Source organism: Mesoplodon mirus, assembly GCF_964341445.2.
Source record: "Mesoplodon mirus genome assembly, chromosome: 4".
NCBI classification, from domain to species: Eukaryota; Metazoa; Chordata; class Mammalia; order Artiodactyla; family Ziphiidae; genus Mesoplodon; species Mesoplodon mirus.
In genome coordinates, this window is record NC_138979.1 from 3,771,207 (window position 1) to 3,790,255 (window position 19,049).

General features: G+C 43.5%; 1 protein-coding gene across 4 annotated transcripts in view; it reads right to left on the bottom strand.

The window, feature by feature from the left end:
- ARHGAP12 (Rho GTPase activating protein 12) overlaps window positions 1-16,045 on the bottom strand; it is a 111,735-nt gene extending 95,690 nt beyond the window's left edge. The window contains exons 1-3 of one of the 4 annotated variants that reach the window (XM_082620013.1): window positions 15,918-16,045; window positions 2,906-2,944; window positions 524-1,278 (exon numbers count right to left, since the gene is read on the bottom strand). In XM_082620013.1, the coding sequence (XP_082476139.1) occupies window positions 524-1,207 (684 nt within the window). In that variant the 5' untranslated portion in view covers window positions 1,208-1,278; window positions 2,906-2,944; window positions 15,918-16,045. The remainder of the gene's footprint in view (window positions 1-523; window positions 1,279-2,905; window positions 2,945-15,917) is intronic. The other 3 variants (XM_082620012.1, XM_082620010.1, XM_082620011.1) reach the window with 3 other exon arrangements.
- Between the last annotated feature and the right edge of the window lie 3,004 nt (window positions 16,046-19,049).

A 19,049-nucleotide genomic window follows, 5' to 3' on the forward strand; every position in this document is an offset into this window, starting at 1 on the left:
GTAATCAATAGAGAGGGGGTAAAAAAGTGTCCACACTTCTGGCAGTTCTAGGCCTACAAAGGAACAAGAAGAATTAGAGAAACCCTAAAGTGAACCTCCATCATCCCCCAAGTTATTTCACATATTCTGTCTCTCTCGGTTGGGATAAACCCATGTACTCTGAAAACATAAGGCAAAACAAACAATTCTTAAGTCTTACGAAGATTTTAATTAAAATAAAACCTATAATTAAGAATGGATAAACAACAAGTCCTACTGTATAGGACTGGGAGCCTACAGTCAATATCCTGTAATAAACCATCATGGAACAGAATATACGAAGGAGTGTGTGAGTGTGTGTGTGTGTGTGTGTGTGTGTGTGTATATGACTGAGTCACTTTGCTGCACACCAGAAACTAACCCAACACTGTGAATCAACTACACTTCAATAAAGTAAATTTAAACAAATTTAAAAATAGTACCACCTATAATTAAATGGTTATGAAGGCGGCACAAGTGTTCCATCATCCACTTTCAGTCTTACCCTTATCTGCTCAGTGGAGCTGCTGCTAAGCTCATCACCAGACTCTGAATCCTGATGTATCCGTTCCGAGCCTTCTCCTGCTGAATCACAAGACTGTTCCTGGGAGAAGCCAGCTTTCTCTACGTCCAAGAACTCCGGACCAGGAAAGTGACCAAATAACCGTGTCCTATTCTGTCCAGAAACTTTGGGAGAATGTGAGTCACTGTTGAACTTTCCATTATTATGGGTCAGGTCCAGGCTGAGGTTGACAGTCTGACCTGGAATATAACTGGGTCCAAAATTCTGATTGGCATCACGAATAAGACCTGTTCCTTGAACAGACGGCGATGGCTTTCCAAAACTTGAAAGCTCGGGCAATTTGTTCACATTTTCTGTGGACCTCTGAAGGTGGAGACTCTGCATCGCTTTCACAGAATGATTCGGCAGCCCCGCTGCCTGTTTCACAGGCGGCATCAGGGCTCTGCGGCCGACCTCCCTCACATACTGGGCAGGCACATAAAAGGCTTTGGAGTTCTCATCCAGCTTCACCTGCCACCAGTCATCGTTGGTCTTCTTCACCAGGATATATCGCTCCCCTTGTTTGATCACGACCTTTCTGTCCTTCGCTTCGTATTCGTAATCATATTCCACTTCAATATACACCTGCCCTGGAACAATCTTCCCACCTCTGTCAGCCATTTTCATTCCGTAACATTCACCTCTCAAAAAGGATGCTTTGCCACATTATGGCTCTGTGGCTTGTTGGATCAATACGGCTATTTTTAGTTAAATGAAGGAAGAGAATGAAGAAAAAAGTTAACATAGTCTGGATTTTTAATATCCGTTCACAAGCATCACAGAATAAAGAACATTACCTTCAAATCTCAAACCCAGAAATTAAACATGTTTCTAATACTGTATGTATGGTCCTGCATTACAAACGCTCTCATTCTAACTGTATTCTACATTTTTCAGTCGTTTATGACCAAAACTGAACCAATGACTGGAATGGTAAATACGCTAACCAACCAGACGTACGACTATCAAAAATAAGAGGTGAGAAGAACTTTCCTTCCTTTCATGACTACCTCAAACCTCCTTCACTTTCTTAGAAAGGCTCCCTAACAATAACTAATACATATTAGGCACTTATCAAGGCCAGGCATTGCTCTAGGTTCACTGTATGCCTTATTAAAAACCCTCTTTGAAGCTGAGGCTGAATTTCAATGACCCTGAATTTCATTCACTGACCCTGTATTCTTTATTTTCTAAAATGATCAAGTGCATTAGTGAGCTTAAAAAAAAAGCTATCCAAATATATGTTTCATTTTCTAATATAAATTGATTAAAAAGCAGCATTGTTATTTTTAGGCAAAATACACACAAACAGAGAAAAGAAACTGCTTGTTTACTTTTGTTTCCTCTTACATCCACCCCAGGACGACCACATCCTCGTTAAGCTGAATCCCACAAATCCCAGCAAATAACCAGTCTTTTTATTTGTAAATTTTACACACACACACCATGCAAAGTCTACTAGAAATATCCTTAAAATGGCTTGAGAAACCTAGGATTCACTTTTACAATTCCAAATATTTTAGTACCTCATAAAACACAGCATTCAAGCTTCAGAATGATCACAGCATCTCGATTTTGCTACAATTCAATTCGAGCCCCAACTACTGTGGGATGAATTGTGTTCCCCAAAAAGGTATGTCTAAGTCCTAACACAGGACCTGTGAATGTGACCGTACTTGGAACTAGGGTCTTGGCAGATGCAATCAACTTGAGATGAGTTCACATTGATTAGGGTGGGCCCCAAATCCTTGGAGACAGGGAGAGGAGACACAGAGGGAATAAGACCACGTGCAGACAGAGGCAGAAATGGGCAGTGAAGCAGCTACAAGTCAAGGAATGCCAGCAACCGCCAGAAACTGGAATGGGCAAGGAAGGATTCTCCCCTAGAGCCTTCAGAGGGAGCACAGAGGACCTCTGGCTCCAGAACTATGAGAGAATAAGTTTCTGTAGTTTTTAGGTCACCCAGTTGGTAGCACTTTGTTACAGCAGCCCTAGGAAAACACACTCAACCCAACACTCCAGGATCCTCAGGCAAACCAGAGTAACTCTGACTAGTGAGATGTACCAGAAATGTTCCCACAAGGTCGCGTAGCCTCCCAATTTTCCTCAGCACCTAAGTGCCGGGCACGACACTATTTACACAATATCTGCAGTAACCACCATGCCCCTGGGGACAACATCCTCTGAAACAGACAAAGCCCAGGTGATAACTAGTTAGGCATACAATTTTAGCAACTAAATTTTACTTTCTAGACAAACTACTTGAATAATAAATTTAATATAGTAATGTTGTTTCAAAAAAAATAATAAAAATAAAAAACTTACCTTAGAAGGAGAACTAAACAGCCAGTCTTACATTTAAACCTATAGAAAAAAATAATAATAAAGTTCATTAACTTTAACCGGGATTGCTTAAAGAAGGCTAAGAATGCAATGTTGCTCGCGGTTTTAGAAGCATAACTCTTTTACAACAGCTATAAGGAACACAGTACAATTTTACATATCACGACTGTGCCCAGCACCGCCCTCCAGACAAAGCACACTTCACCACTGCCCCTCCTACTTCATTTCCACTTCGTTTCCACTTCATTTTCGCCCATAGTTTTTAGCCTGACAGAAATATTTTTTCAAACTTCTAATAACATGAGAAACAACTTTTGTAAAATCGTTAGTAAAAAACAAACCCAGAATGTGAGACATTCTATGAGACACACACCTGAACTCTTCAAAAACTCAATTTCATGAAAAATGAAAGAGAGAGAGATTCTTCTAGATTAAAGGCGACTACTGACACACAACACCCAAACCCACTCAATGTCCTAACAGGTACCTAAAACCTAACCATATCCAAAATCTACCCCGACCCTGCCCAATCTGCCTGGTCTTTGCCGACACAGTAAATAGAAATTCTAAGCTTCAAAGCAATCAGCCTTTATATTCACGCATTACCAGGGCATTAGTCACTATGAACGTTAATCCTTTTACCTACATAAAAGGTTTTCACTACAACTTTTCAAAATTCCACATTGAAATACTTATCCTCGGGTGATGTTTTTTTCTCTTACTTTCCAGGAAGTAATAAAATAACTTACGAAACATCTTTGAAGATCCTGAAACAAGTCAGGGAATGCACAGAAGGCTACAGGAACTCAGGTGTACCAGAAGTGCTCAGACACTGATCCGCAGGCGTGGAGCAAAGGGAAGTATGAAGAGTAAGGAGTAAACGGCATGGTTTCCTGGTAGCAGGGGAGGGGCCGTGGGGTGGAGTGCAGCACAGGTTAGCGGCATCCACGCCCGTCCACGCCCGGCCTCATGACCACACCTTCCCCAGCGACCGCAGAGGTACGGAGGAAGAGGAACCAGGGAAAACGGGAAGTCAGTGTCACCACGCTCAACATGGGACACCCAAACTAAAGCTCTCAGTACTGTAAAGGACATGAGAAGTGGGAGGACAAGAAAGACGGAGAAGCAGTCGAAAGACATCCAGATAGAACAGGTAGTTGATACAAGGCAGATGACATGAGCAAGAGTGAGCACAGGGGTAACAGGACCTGAGAACAGGTTTCTAGTTAATACGGGGATGGGGGTGGGAAACGAACTGGGAAGCCCGAGACGACTGAAATAATAAACTTCTAGAAAGTCACGTAGCAGGAATTATGTATCACAATCCAAGGTCTAGGAAACGTTAGATAAAATAAATATGAAGAGAAAAGCCCTATTATAAACTACAGCTTCAAATAAAATTAAAATAATTGTGGGGTAGCTCTACAAACTTGGATCTAAGGGAAATTTATCTGCATATATGTGAATAACATATGCTGCCTATTTTTATTTAAAAACATAAGCTGTATTAAAACAAATGTTTGTGGTTTTAATTTTGGTTTGTTTCTTCATCTGTTCCCCAAACTGTGGATTCTTTGTTTTTAAGTCTTTTATTGAAGTATAGTTGATTGACAATATCATGTAAGTTTCAGGTATACAGCACAGCACTTCAGTTATATATACATTCTGTTTCAGATTCTTTTCCCCTATAGGTTATTACATAATATTGAGTATAGTTCCCTGTACTATACAATAGGTCCTTGTTGATTATCTTTTTTTTATTAAGAGTGATTATCTCTTTTATTTTTAATTTTTATTTTATTTTGTTTATTTATTTTTTGGCTGTGTTGGGTCTTCCATTGCTGCACACGGGCTTTCTTTTAAGTGCGGTGAGCGGGTGCTACTCTTTGTTGCAGTGTGCGGGCTTCTCACTGTGGTGGCTTCTCTTGTTGCGGAGCACAGGCTCTAGGCGCATGGGCTCAGTAGTTGTGGCACGCGGGCTCAGCAGTTGTGGCTCGCGGGCTCTAGAGTGCGGGCTCAGTAGTTGTGGCGCACGAGCTTAGCTGCTCCACGGCATGTGGGATCTTTCCAGACCAGGGCTCGAACCCGTGTCCCCTGCATTGGCAGGCGGATTCCTAACCACTGCGCCACCAGGGAAGTCCCTTGATTTTCTATTTTATACAGAGTAGTGTGTGTATGTTAATCCCAAACTCCTAATTTATCCCTCCCCCCACTGTGGATTCTTCTCTTTAGATTAGGTTGAGCACTGTTTATCCTGCTATCTTCACCTCTCACAAGTATTTCGGTTAGAATCTTGTTCAACTACAACACCCTCTGAGCACAACGCTCCTCCAATTGAAATACATTCTATACTTATCACCACACTCCTCCACCCTTTTTCATCACACACACACAACTACTAAGGACCCAACCACCAGGATAAGAGTTTTTGCACATCTACTATGCGGTAACCACCACTGCTCTTCTTTGAGGCGTGAAAAGCCTCTTACCAGTGGTCCTCTTCCTCAAGCTTCAACAAGAACAGACACACCCAGAGACACACCACTTTTTACAGCTGTTACTTCTTCCCCACCCGCCCCCCGAAGTCAGGTTCATTTCTTTTTTTTTTTTTTTTTTTTTTTTTAAATATATATTTTTTTAAACCCACATTTGTTTATTTATTTTTTTTATTTTTGGCTATGTTGGTTCTTCACTTCTGTGCGAGGGCTTTCTCTAGTTGTGGCAAGCGGGGGGTCACTCTTCATCGCAGTGCGCGGGCCTCTCACTATCAAGGCCTCTTTTGTTGCTGGAGCACAGGCTCCAGACGCGCAGGCTCAGTAGCCGTGGCTCACGGGCCCAGCCGCTCCGCGGCATGTGGGATCTTCCCAGACCAGGGCTCGAACCCGTGTCCCCTGCATTAGCAGGCAGACTCTCAACCACTGCGCCACCAGGGAAGCCCTCAGGTTCATTTCTAACAGGCTATCTTAAATTCTAACGGCCTCCTCCTTTCTGTCTACCAATGTCTCTCATTTCCTTTCCTAGCGCAAATTACACAGCCGGCAAATGTTATCTTCCTCCCCCGAGACATGTGCTGTAATCAACTACATCTCACAGCATGAGATCCTTACCAGGTACATCAAAACGTAAACAAGCAAACAGTCTTAAGAGGACTGGGGTAAATGTGTCCGTAATTAATGACCTTACAATTTAAGCCTGATACATACATGTACAACATACTTAGCAATTCTAACACCATGAACAACAAAATGCTAATACAGCCTCACACACATATTAACCCACTTAAAATACCACAATTTAAGCACTGATTCTTGACACCAAGTCCTCCAGTAGCTTTAGAAGTACTTGTTTAAAATGAACACTCCCTAAACAACCCTCTACTAAAGAAATCAATTAAACTTAATGAGCACAACAAAAAAGTTATAAACAACTCCAGCATAAGTTCCACAGTAAGAAATCATTCCACCAAATAATTTTGTAGATTGTACACTTAACAAGAAATCACACGCCGTGATAGGGCACCTAAGGTTTTCTTCTTAATGCATTATCCCTGTCTTCCAAGAATAAAAACATACAGAATATAAGATATATCTTTAGGCCTAAAGAACAGAAGCAAAATATACTCATTGCTATTATAAACTATTCTGGTCATAAAGAAATAGCAAAAATAAGAACAGCAGAAAGGAGACAGGAAATAATCAGGTAACTGGAAAGCAGTAGAAAACTCAGCCAAGCATAAACTGGTAAAGGAAATTCAAAACCAGATTGAAATACGAAACAAAAATGAGGAAACAACAAAAGAAGTACTTGGGAGAGCAAGCATATTTTAATAAAAATGATATTTGCATGGAGTATTTCAGAAAGATTTGGGCCATCAAGTCTTTCTTAGAAATGAGGTAGGGACTTCCCTGGTGGCACAGTGGTTAAGAATCTGCCTGCCAATGCAGGGGACACGGGTTCGAGCCCTAGTCCGGGAAGATCCCACATGCCGCGGAGCAACTAAGCCCGTGTGCCACAACTACTGAGCCTGCGTTCTAGAGCCCACGAGCCACAACTACTGAGCCTGCGTGCCACAACTACTGAGCCCGTGCGCCTAGAGCCCGTGCTCCACAACAAGAGAAGCCACTGCAGTGAGAAGCCCGTGCACCACAATGAAGACCCAACACTGCCAAAAATAAATAAATAAAATAAATTAAAAAAAAAAAAGTATCCGCCTGCCAATGCAGGGGACACAGGCTCGAGCCCTGGTCCAGGAAGATCCCACATCCCTCGGAGCAACTAAGTCCATGCGCCACAACTACTGAGCCTGTGCTCTAGAGCCCGTGAGCCACAACTACTGAGCCCACATGCCACAACTACTGAAGCCTGCACGCCTAGAGACCGTGCTCCACAACAAGAGAAGCCACCGCAATGACAAGCCTGTGCACCGCAATGAAGAGTAGCCCCTGCTCGCCGCAACTAGAGAAAGCCCACACGCAGCAACAAAGACCCAAAGCAGCCAAAACTAAAGTAAATTTATAAAAACAAAACAGAAAAACACAATGATACACCACTCCATACCCATTAGGGTGGCTACTGTGAAAATAACAACAGAAATAACAAGTGTTGGTGAGAATGTGGTGAAACTGGAATTCTTATGCATTGCTGGGGGAGATGTAAAATGGAGAATGCAGTTTAAATCACCTTATACCTGTCTATCCCAAAACCATAAAACTCACTAAAATCCTCATACAGCTTTTACAGATCCTCTTTCAAAGTAAACATTAAAAGGCAAATAAACATTCAACCTCTTAGAAAGCTGAAAAGTAGCACACTTCTGTAGCACACAGACAATGATGAACTACTACCGCTACCAGTCCCCTCGAGGCTTCTGTCCTCTACTGGGGAAAAAACCCACAAAATTCCATGACTATTCATTTTTATTCCATTTAGTTTACAAACCATTAAATATCCTATAATGCAAACTAAAACCCAAACAAGATATCACTACCCACCAACTATAATAAAGTTATGTTTAAAACACAAAGACAATATCAAGTGCTGACCAGGATACCAACAACTGGACACACATTCAGTGGTAGTGGGAATGCTAAATGGTACAGGCAGGCAGTTCAGTAGTTTCTTATAAACATACATTTTCTCTCTTTCTCTCTCTTTTCTTTTTCTTTCTTTTTTTGGCCACACCGTGTGGCATGTGGGATCTTCATTCCCGGACCAGGGATCGAACCCGTGCCCCCTGCACTGGGAGCATGGAGTCTTAACCACTGGACCACCAGGGAAGTCCCTAAGCATACATTTTTTGTTGATTATATTCTGGGCCATGAAACAAATCTCAATAAATCTAAAAAGACTGAAATAATATGAAGAATCTTCTCTGACAACTGAATTACATTATAAATTAATAAAAAGATATCTTAAAACCCACAAATTTGTTGTTAGAATTTAAACAACATACTTCTAAATACCTCAGAGGTCAAAGAAGAAATCAAACAGGAAATCTGAACCGGATGAAAACGAAAAGGTGACAGCTCAAAATTTGTGGGATGCAGCTATAGTAATGCTTAGAGAAAATGTATCCGCTAAATGCCCACAATTAGCAAAGAAAGAGGTCTCAAATCAGTGGTGTAAACTTGCACTCTAAGAAACCAGACAAAGAGCAAATTAAACCCAAAGCAAGCAGAAGAAAGGACATGATTAAAGTCAGAGCAGAAAGCTGTAAAAGACAGAAAAATGTTAGAGGGAATCAATGAAACCAGAAGGTAGTTCTTCAAAAGGATCAGTAAAGGATCAGTAACACTGACAATCCTCTCGCCAAACTGATCAAGAACTAAAGACAAGAAACACAAATTACCAGTATCAGGAATGAGACAGGAGATATAACTACATACCCTAAAGACACTGAAAGGAAGATAAGAGAATATTATGAACAGCTTTATGCTGATAACTTCAACAACTTAGTGAACCACATAAATTCCTTTGGCAAATTACCAAAGCTTGCTTAAGAAGAAACAGATAACCTAAATAGTCCTATGTTTATTAAATAAATTGAATCCATCTTTAAAAATCTTCCCACAAAGAAAACTCCTGGCCAAGATGGCTCCACTGGTGAATTTTACAAAATGTAAGGAAGATAATACCAATTCTACACAAACCTCTTAAAGAAAACTGAAACGGAGGAAAAACATCCCAACTCATTCCATGAAGTCAGCATTCTCCTCATACCAAAACCAGACAAAGACGTTATAAAAAAGAAAAACTACACACCAATATCCCTCATGAAAATAGACACAAATGTCTCAGACACAAACTTATCTCCAACAAAGAACTCATATCTAGAATATATAATAACTGTACAAGCCATTAAGAAGACAAATGACCCAATTAAAAAAGGGCAAAAGATAGGAACAGACAAGTGTTCATATCCAAGGAAGATCTATAGATGGTAAATAAGCCCATGAAAAGATGCTCTACATCTTTAGTCGTTCGGGAAATGCAAATTAAAAACACAAAGAAATAACACCACACGTCTACTAGAATGACTAAAATTAAAAGACTGACAATACCCGTATTTCTGAGAATGCGGAGCAACCAGAACTCTCAAATACTGCTGGTGGGGATGTAAAATGGTACAACCACTTTGGGAAGAGTTGGGGAGATTCTTAATAGCTTGAAATATACATCTACCATATGACCCAGGGATTCTACTCCTAGGTAGTCACCAAAGAAAATGAAAACACATGTCCACACAAAGACCTGTATGTGAATGTTCACAGTGGCTTTATCTGTAATAGTCCCTAATTGGAAACAACCCAATGTCCACCAACAGGCGACCGGATAAACCAATTGTGTAATATCCACACAATAGGATATCACTCAGCAATAAAAGGAACAAACTACTGATACACACAACAAACTGGATGAATCTCAAAATAATTTTGCTGAGTGGAAGTAAGTCAGAAAAAGAAAAACAAATACCGTATACTAACACATATATATGGAATCTAAAAAAAAGAAAAAAAATGGTTATGAAGAACCTAGGGGCAGGACAGGAATAGAGACGCAGATGTAGAAGATGGACTTGACATGGGGACGGGGAAGGGTAAGCTGGGACAAAGTGAGAGAGTGGCATGGACATATATACACTACCAAATGTAAAATAGAGGGCTTCCCTGGTGGCGCAGTGGTTGAGAGTCCGCCTGCCGATGCAGGGGACACGGGTTCGTGCCCCGGTCCGGGAGGATCCCACATGCCACGGAGCAGCTGGGCCCGTGAGCCATGGCCGCTGAGCCTGCGCATCCGAAGCCTGTGCTCCGCAACGGGAGAGGCCACAACAGTGAGAGACCCGCGTACCGCAAAAAAAAAAAAAAAGAAATGTAAAATAGATAGCTAGTGGGAAGCAGCTACATAGCACCGGGAGATCAGCTCCGTGCTCTGTGACCACCTAGAGGGGTGGGATAGGGAGGGTGGGAGGGAGACGCAAGAGGGAGGAGATATGGGGATATATGTATATGTATAACTGATTCACTTTGTAATAAACTAACACACCATTGTGAAGCAATTATACTCCAATAAAGATGTTAAAAAAATTTTGCTGAGTGAAAAAAAAAAAAATCCAGACAAGAAAGAGTGCATACTGTATGACACCATCTACATAAAATTCTAGAAAATGCAAAGTCATACATAGTGACAGAAAGCAGATCAATAGTTACCAGGGAATAAGGGCAACAAATTACCTTTGGGCTCAAGGAAATTGGGAGGTTGGTGATGGATACGTTTGTTATCCTGATAATGGTGATGATTTTAGAGGCACAGCTATTCATATGTCCAAACTCATCAAACTACACACTTAAAATATGTCCAGTTTATTTTACAGCAATTATACCTCAATAAAGCTGTTAAGACAAAACCCTTATAATGCAATGGCTTTATGCAGGGGACACGAATTCGAGCCCTGGTCGGGGAAGATCTCACATGCCACAGAACAACTTTATATATATTTAGAATGGCTTTACATACATATAAAGGATATTCTGTAGGGTAAAGATACCAGCAACTGGAATTCTCATTCACTGCTGGTGGTAATGCAGAGTGGTACAGCTACTTTGGAAAGCATTTGGGCAGTTTCTTATAAAGTTAAACATACATTTAACATACGATCTCGCAATTCCTCTTCTAGGTATTTACCCAAGAAAAATGAAACCATAAATCCTTGAAAAGGCCTTACATGAGCATCTATAATGGCTTTATTCATAAGAGCCAGAAATTGGAAATAACCCAGAGGCCTATCAACTGGTGAATGCCTAAACTAACTGTGATACACTCATCTGTAAAACAAGAAACAATACAAAGTTCAGAAGATCCCTGTGAAAGTGGGTAGAGAAAACATGAAAAAGTACTTAGTAAATTATAAAGCGTGATAAAAAGCATCACATTAATCACAGTTTACTCAAGGAAGCCAAATGGAGACAAAAGCATATACACATATAGTATGTAGCCTTTCATGTCTGGCTTGTTTCACCTAGAACAATGCTTCTGAGAGATTCATTCATGTCTTTGTATGTATCTGCAGTTCACCCCATTTTATTGTTGAGTGTTTTATTTTACTGTATGTATATTTTAACTCAAAACTGATTTTTTTTTAAACAAACCAGTAATATACAGCAAAATACAGGTAATTTTCAACTAACTTTAAAGATATCACTCTAACTTGTAAATGTATTCTGAATTCTCCTGTGGTAAAGGAACAGAGAACTCAGGGTCGGAGGACTGAAATTTAAATCAGGATTTTCCATGTATTAGCTCTCAGGCCCTCAGCACCTGAACTATCTGTAAAACAAAAGAAACAACACAAACCTCAAAAGATCCTTGTGAAAATGGAAAGAGAAAAAAGTACTCTGTAAACTACAAGGCATGATACAGAACATCCACATTAATCAGTGCTTACTCAAAGAAGCAAAACTTGCAGAGAAGGACAACACTCACAAATGAACTGACTGCTCTTCAATTAGTCCCTCCTCAAACGTCCCTGTTTCTGCCTCTTGCTACCTAAGACACGTCACCTAACCTCTCTGAGCCTCAGTATTTTTTCCATTTGTGAAAAGGAGCTAACTAATGGCACATATCACATATTGGGAGAGTTAAATGAGTAAATATGTGTAGAGTACTTGGTATAATCCCTAGCATATGCTAAGTGTTTTATAAGTTTTAGCTCTTATTACAAAAATACTATTATTGGGAATCCCTGGAGGTCCGGTGGTTAGGACTCTGAGCTTCCACTGCAGGGGCCTAGGTTCGATCCCTGATCAGGGAACTAGAATCCCCGAAGCCATGAGGCGTGGCCCACCCCCAAAAATGCCGTTATTACCCTGCGAGGCCTAACAGTAGCCCCCGCCCTGCCCACCCAAGCTGCAGTAGTGCAGGTCATATTAGTGACCTGGGTCACCGCCTCTCACTTTTAGTGAGAGACGGCACCGCCTGGAGAGCTCCTTTAAAAACATAAACTAAGATAAAATAAAATAAAAACATTCTGTTAGATGAGCTGTAGATTTACAGAATTACTGCAAGGACAGTACACCGTTCCCCACTACAAACATCTTACATTACTATGGTACATTCGTCATGGTCAGTGAACAAATACTGATACCTAATAACGTCCATATTCCTTAGTTTTTCCCCAATGAACTCTTTCTGTTCTGGGATCCCATCCAAAACATCACATATACATTTTGTAGTCATATGCTGCAAGTTACTGAAACCCCAGATATTCTAATGAGAGTAGGTTTGAGGGGGGGCCCTAAAATGTACATTTCTAACAAGTTCCCAAGGGTTGCTGATAGGGCCAATCTGAACACACACTTAGAACAGCACTGATCTGGATTCTAGACTCCAGAACCATGCTGTTCAACACAGCAGGCAAATGTGGTTACTGAGCATGTGAAGTATGGCTAATCTAAACTGAGACGTGCTGGAAGTGTCAAATACATATGGGATTTTGAAGATGTCACGCAGACAAAAATGATAATAAAATTTATTTCATGGTTTCTTTTTAACTTTACCTATCATGTGAGTACTAAAAACTAGAGAATTACACAGGTGACTGGCATTACATTTCTACTGGACAGTAGTAGTCTGAAGTCCGGGCAGCATCGGTATCATCTGGGGCTTGTTAGAAGTTCAGGTAATTCCCATGCACATAGAAATCTGAGAAGGACTAGATTATCAACAGGGGAAGGGTGCTTAGAGACATCAGTGTCTGGCACTTCAGTTCAAATGAAAAGCTGCTCAACTGCAAACTGAAACTGCAAAATATTAAGTCAGTATAATAAGAAAATGGCTGAATCACTGCAAAGCCATCCACAGATGAGGATGTGGCACAATTAGAACAGTTAACAATTGAAGAAAAGAAAACACAAAGATAGTGGCCCAATGGGTTCCTCAAAAGAGAATAATCATTGAAAAGCATGATTTGAAGCACGATGATGCAATGTGGTACCATCCTGCCTTTTCACATCTGATTCATTCTACAAAGCAGTGCATATTTGCAATTACGACTAAAATTGTTAAATATAAGATAAAATAAACGTTTAATTTCACTTTTCTCTCCCCCTATTATAAAACTGTACTGCCCATTTTAGGCAGATTTACCTTTAGCTTTTTCCTAGTACCAATTTTCTCAGATAAGCAAAAATCAGTACTACCACTTAGTAATTTTACACATCACCACATTCACTGTTTGAATTAATCTAAACTGTTTATTACCCTTTTGTGCTCAGAAATGTCAACTGCATTACTTAAAGAACTTATATTCGTAAAACCCATTTTCTGTCAACCTATTAAAAAAACCACTCAGCAGATACTTTCTAATTAATGAAAGAAAAGCCAAATGACTGACTACAAATAACACGCTGTTTTTCTGCAGTATTTACATATTTCCACTTGTGCCTCACAACAACTAGTGCAGTAATTTGAAAAATCTAAAGGTATATAAAATATTGACTATATATGGACAACTATTCTATAGAGGGCATCATATTAAGAATCAATGAAGGACTTCCCTGGTGGTGCAGGGGTTAAGAATCTGCCTGCCAATGCAGGGGACACCGGGTTCGAGCCCTGGCCCGGGAAGATCCCACATGCCGCGGAGCAACTAAACCCGTGCGCCACAACTACTGAGCCTGCGCTCTAGAGCCCGCGAGCCACAACTACTGAGCCCGCGTGCTGCAACTACTGAAGCCCACGCGCCTAGAGTCCGTGCTCCGCAACAAGAGAAGCCACTGCAACGAGAAGCCCACGCACCGCAACGAAGAGTAGCCCCCGCTCGCCGCACCTAGAGAAAGCCCGCGCGCAGCAATGAAGACCCAACGCAGCCAAAAATAAATAAATTAATTAATTTTTTAAAAAGAATCAATGAGTTAGCAATCTTCTCCAACATCTGTCGTTGATCAAGTATAAATAGAAACCTATCAGCCAGTACTGCGGCATGCACACGTAATCTGGTACATTAGACTGTATTTAACTCATTTTTTCCCAGAGAGCCTCCCCCAGAGCAGCAGAGCTACTACCTGCAACCACGGGTCACACCTACATGCCCAGCTTCTCTGGCTCTTCGGGGTGCCCCACTCAGGGTCAAGTCTTCAGAGCCCGGCTCACTAATCTGGGCTCCCAAATCCCTGCTGTGAAACATTTCCAAGGCATTTTTAAAACAGAGAGAAAAAGAAAGAGAAAATACTGGAGCCAGCAGCCGGACTGTCTACTGGGACCAAAAGATAGACAAAGATGCCCCATCCTGTAACGCACCCTCCTGCAGATCAGGAAAGAACACTGGATATGGACCAACATACACCTCCAGGCCCCCGTTTCCCAGCGTTTAAGTGGGAAAGAGGCGTGGCTAGGAGCTGGACACTTGTTTTAACCACCTTTCACTGTAACATTCAAGAGTCTTTGAAGGTCTCGCCTTCAGACGCGGGGGGCAGAATCTGAACCCGAGCGACTCCTCTTTCAAAGCTCGTTCCTCTCTACGTCACCTCCCCTTAGGAGCATGTGCGTAATTGCTCAATAAAGTCTACCTCATCATGATTAACCATAAGGCAACACGAGTGTTAACAGGCTCTACCGACAACACACTCTACTTGGAAAGACATCAGAACTCTCATAAAGCCACGCTCTGAACATTTTTGGTTTCGCCTTCGCAAGTGCACTGAAAACTGCGGCTGCAGCCAGAAGGAAAACATCACACGCCTCGAGAACGCCAGGAGGCCGTGCCCTTCTCAGGGCTGATGACCCTGTGGCCTTTTCGTCTCAAAGGGTCTTCGGTACCTTCAGCCGCAACACGTCAAAGACAGTCATGTTTATAAGACAACCCACCACCCCCGAGGACAATGCACAGCATTCTTTAAACTCAAGGACCCGGAGGAGATTCCTCGCAGAAGGGCTGGAAAGGAGCAAGAACCCACCGAGCAGGGGCGGGGCACCTCTGAGGGCTGCAGGGCCCCGCGTGCCCAGTGCTGAGGTCAACAGCCCTCGAGGGGAGGCCCCGGGGGAGGCAGGTTGCAGCCCCGGCAGCGCTGGCGGAGCGGGCACGGCGGCGGCGGGAGGCCAGGAAGGAGGGCGGCACCGCCGGCCTTTAACACACGCACAAGCACACACACACACACACAACCCAACACCCTCCTTCCTGGGGGCGGGGCGGGGCGGCGGGCACTGACTGCCCTCTCACAGGAAGTCAGGACAGCCGGGGGGCAGAGGAGCCGCAACTTCCAGCCATTTAAACCCCGTCGCCCCCGTCGGCCGGCCGGCCGGCAGCGGCCCCCGGCCCCGCGCCCGCCCCGCGCCCGCCCCGCGCCCCGACCCCGCCGGCCGCGCCCACGGCCGCACCTCTCGCACCCCGGCGCCGCCACGCGCCCGCACACGCCTCCCCCAGCCCCTCAGCCCCGGCCCCGGGCGCCTTTGTGCAGCGCCGCCTCGACCTGCCCTCCGCCCCGGCCCGCCCCTCCCTCACCGAGGGCCCGGCGGCCCCGCGTGGGGCGGCTCCCTCCTGGCCCGGCTCGGCGGCGGCGGCGGCGGCGGGGCGCCCTGGCAAGCCCGAAGGGCGCTCACTCGGCGGCGGCCGCGGCCGGCGCGTCCCCGCAGGCTGCCCTCCCGGGGAGACAGAGTTCCAGGGCACGTCGGAGCGCGCCGGCGCGGGGGCGGGGCGGGGCGCGGGCACGTGACGGGGGCGGGGCGCGGGCACGTGACGGCCCGGCGGGCGCGGGGGGGACCAGCGGCGCGGAGCTGGGAGGGGGAGGGGAGGCCGAGGGAGGGGCGCGGCGGGCGCGCCGAGCTGTCGGCGGAGGGGGCGGCGGCGCCGGGTAAATGCGTGGTGGGAGATGCCGAGGAAGCGCTTGTGGGGAAAACGAGGGACGGGCGCACGGGAGACGGCCGGAGCGCGGCGTGGCGGAAGCGGGACCCAGGGAAGGAGGGCCTGTCCCGTTCCTTGGCACGCTGGGAGCGCTGCCGGCGTCGGTCAGCCGTTCCCGCGCCCGGAAATCCCGCGGGGGAGGCTCGGGAAAAATCCTCACGCGACCTCAGCGGGACGGAACGCAACTCTGGAGGCCCTGATCCTTGCGAAGCTGTCCTTCGCCGGGACCACCCGGGCAGAGTGCGGGGCCAGGGCGGCCTGACCGCTCACCCCGCGCCCCGCTGTCCACCGGCCCGCAGTGTGCAGGCCCCGGGGGGACCACGGTGTCATTGCCCGAAGTTACCCCAGCTTGCAGCGCTTGCAGGATGGCAGCACAGACTCCGGAAGTCAGAGGCGTGAAAAGGTTTCCCGTGGGGATCCGGGGGCGGGAGTTGTGCTGGCCTGAGAATCGAGAGAGACCTGGCTTCTGCCATTGTCACTTCACCCGTCTCGCTTCAGCTGTCAAAGGAGCATGTTGACAAGTCCGAAGGCTCCTTCTAAACTCTAAGATTCACCGACTGAGAAAACTAACTGATGTGTATTAGGACTGCAGAAACCATTCATTAGTAACCATTTGTTGATCGTATCTATTATGGCCAGGATGAAATTTTAATAATACAAGAAAAAAAGGCCAGGCTGTGATTCAATAGCCACTCTCTGGAACTGGCTCTTTTCTGTTCTTCACCTCATGCTTGCAGATGCCGTTGGATCTGGATCTAATGGGGGTCTAAAGTTGAACGATATTCTCCTTTTAGAAAGAAAAGATACATAAGCCTGAGACCATACTATCTCTGCCAATACACTCGATACCCCCTTTCCTTGGCATCAGCGGTCTTTTCTGTCTCCCTCAGTTTCTAACAAGTAACCTTTTCCATGCCCTTGTTCAGCAGACACAGTATTGCTGCTGTATGATTCTGACACTGTTTTCCATGAAATCCTTTGTGATCTCTTTGTAGAACCAAAACAGGGACACAGCAATAAGGAAACTGTGCCCTGATGGGAATATGCTGATAACCTTATCTTTCCTACGCCCCAAGCCTGAGTGGGCACCCTTGGTTTCAGCTAGAGATAGAACTAAACAGTTTGCACATCCTTGCTGATCTGCCTGTAACCCCACTTCCTATTTCACAACCTAATCTCAGATGCTACCACAATGCCCACAGCATGCTGATCACTACCAACAGCAGATGGAGTCAGATAAAAAGAGCTCTCGCCCAAGTGTGTTGTTTAAAAGGACCTGATGGAAAGCTATCAAATCATATGCAGCATTGCCTCTAGTTAGTTTTTAAATCACACTGGTAGCGGATGTCTGGCGCCAGGGCTCAGGATCACAACGGATCATTTTCAGGATATTGACATTTAACTCGCTTCTTAAGAAGTAGCCTAGAGTTCCAAGATGTAAGCTCCACAAAGGCAGAGATTTGAGTTTGATTTGTTTAGATACGTGTGTCCAAAAGCCTAAAAGCACTTGGCATGCGGTAGATGCACAATAAATTACTGTTGAATGTATTTTTGAGTAAAAATGTACTCTGTAAATTGCCAAATAAACTTGTCTTGCTTTCTTCCGTATTCTTTAATAGGTAACCCAGTTTTCACTGTGCATTTCTGAATGAAATGAAAAAAAGCATAAAATTATAGTTGGCATCACTGCTTTGGCTAAAATATAGAGAAACAGGAATTTGGCAGCATCTATCAAAATTACAAATGCACACCTACTCTGAGCCTCCAGTTTCACTTCTAGGGATCTAGCCCACAGATGTAGTTCCATACATGAGAAATGATAAGGTATTTCTTATCCTTCACTGAGAGTAGCAAATGATTGGGAACAACCTAAATATATCCATCAACAAGACACTAGTTGAATTATGATATATCCATCCATTTGAACACTATGTAGCTGTTAACATGTTTTAATATTAAGCTCTCCAATATTTTTTTGTTCGATGAAAAAAGCAGAAAAATGGAACAGAATAATGTATTGGCTTGTATATGCATTAAACTGAGACAAAGTAACTGTTGAGGTATGAGAAATCTGTGGATGGAAGGCATAGGTAGGACTTTTCACTGTATTCATATTTAAACTTTTTGATAATCAAACCGTGAGAAGGATTTATCTATTCAAACAAATTAAAATGTTTAATTTAAAAAATTTCCAGTATCTTTGTTATTAAAACATTCAGCCTTCATCTATTTTATCAAAGTTTACCTGGTTAGAATAAGAATATCAGGTAAATTATTACACATACCAGGTAAACTTTTTTAAAAATTGAGTTATTTTCATTAAGTTCAAATGTCTGTTCTTTAATAATTTAAGATCCAGTCACTGTATTCAGTTTGAGGCTTAGTATACATCGTATCAAATATAGGTACATTTTCAAGAGTGCTTTATTTTTCTTAAAGTGGGTCCTTAAGTTTTAACGACTTGGACCCTCTGTCTTAAACAATAAACTTAGAATTGTATGGACCATTTGTTCATCTCCTAATTAAGGTCGAGAAAAAACACCGAAGGCACGTGTTTTTGTGTGTGTCTGTTCACTCACCCACTTTGTAATGTCAGCTGCCTCCTGTTCCCACAGGTCACAGAGATGAAAAAAGAAAGTTAAAAAAAGAAAGTTTAACTCCATGGAAACTTAAAAAAATTCATTATTTAAGCCACTTTAAATGTATGAACAACATTTAATATGTGCCACAGCT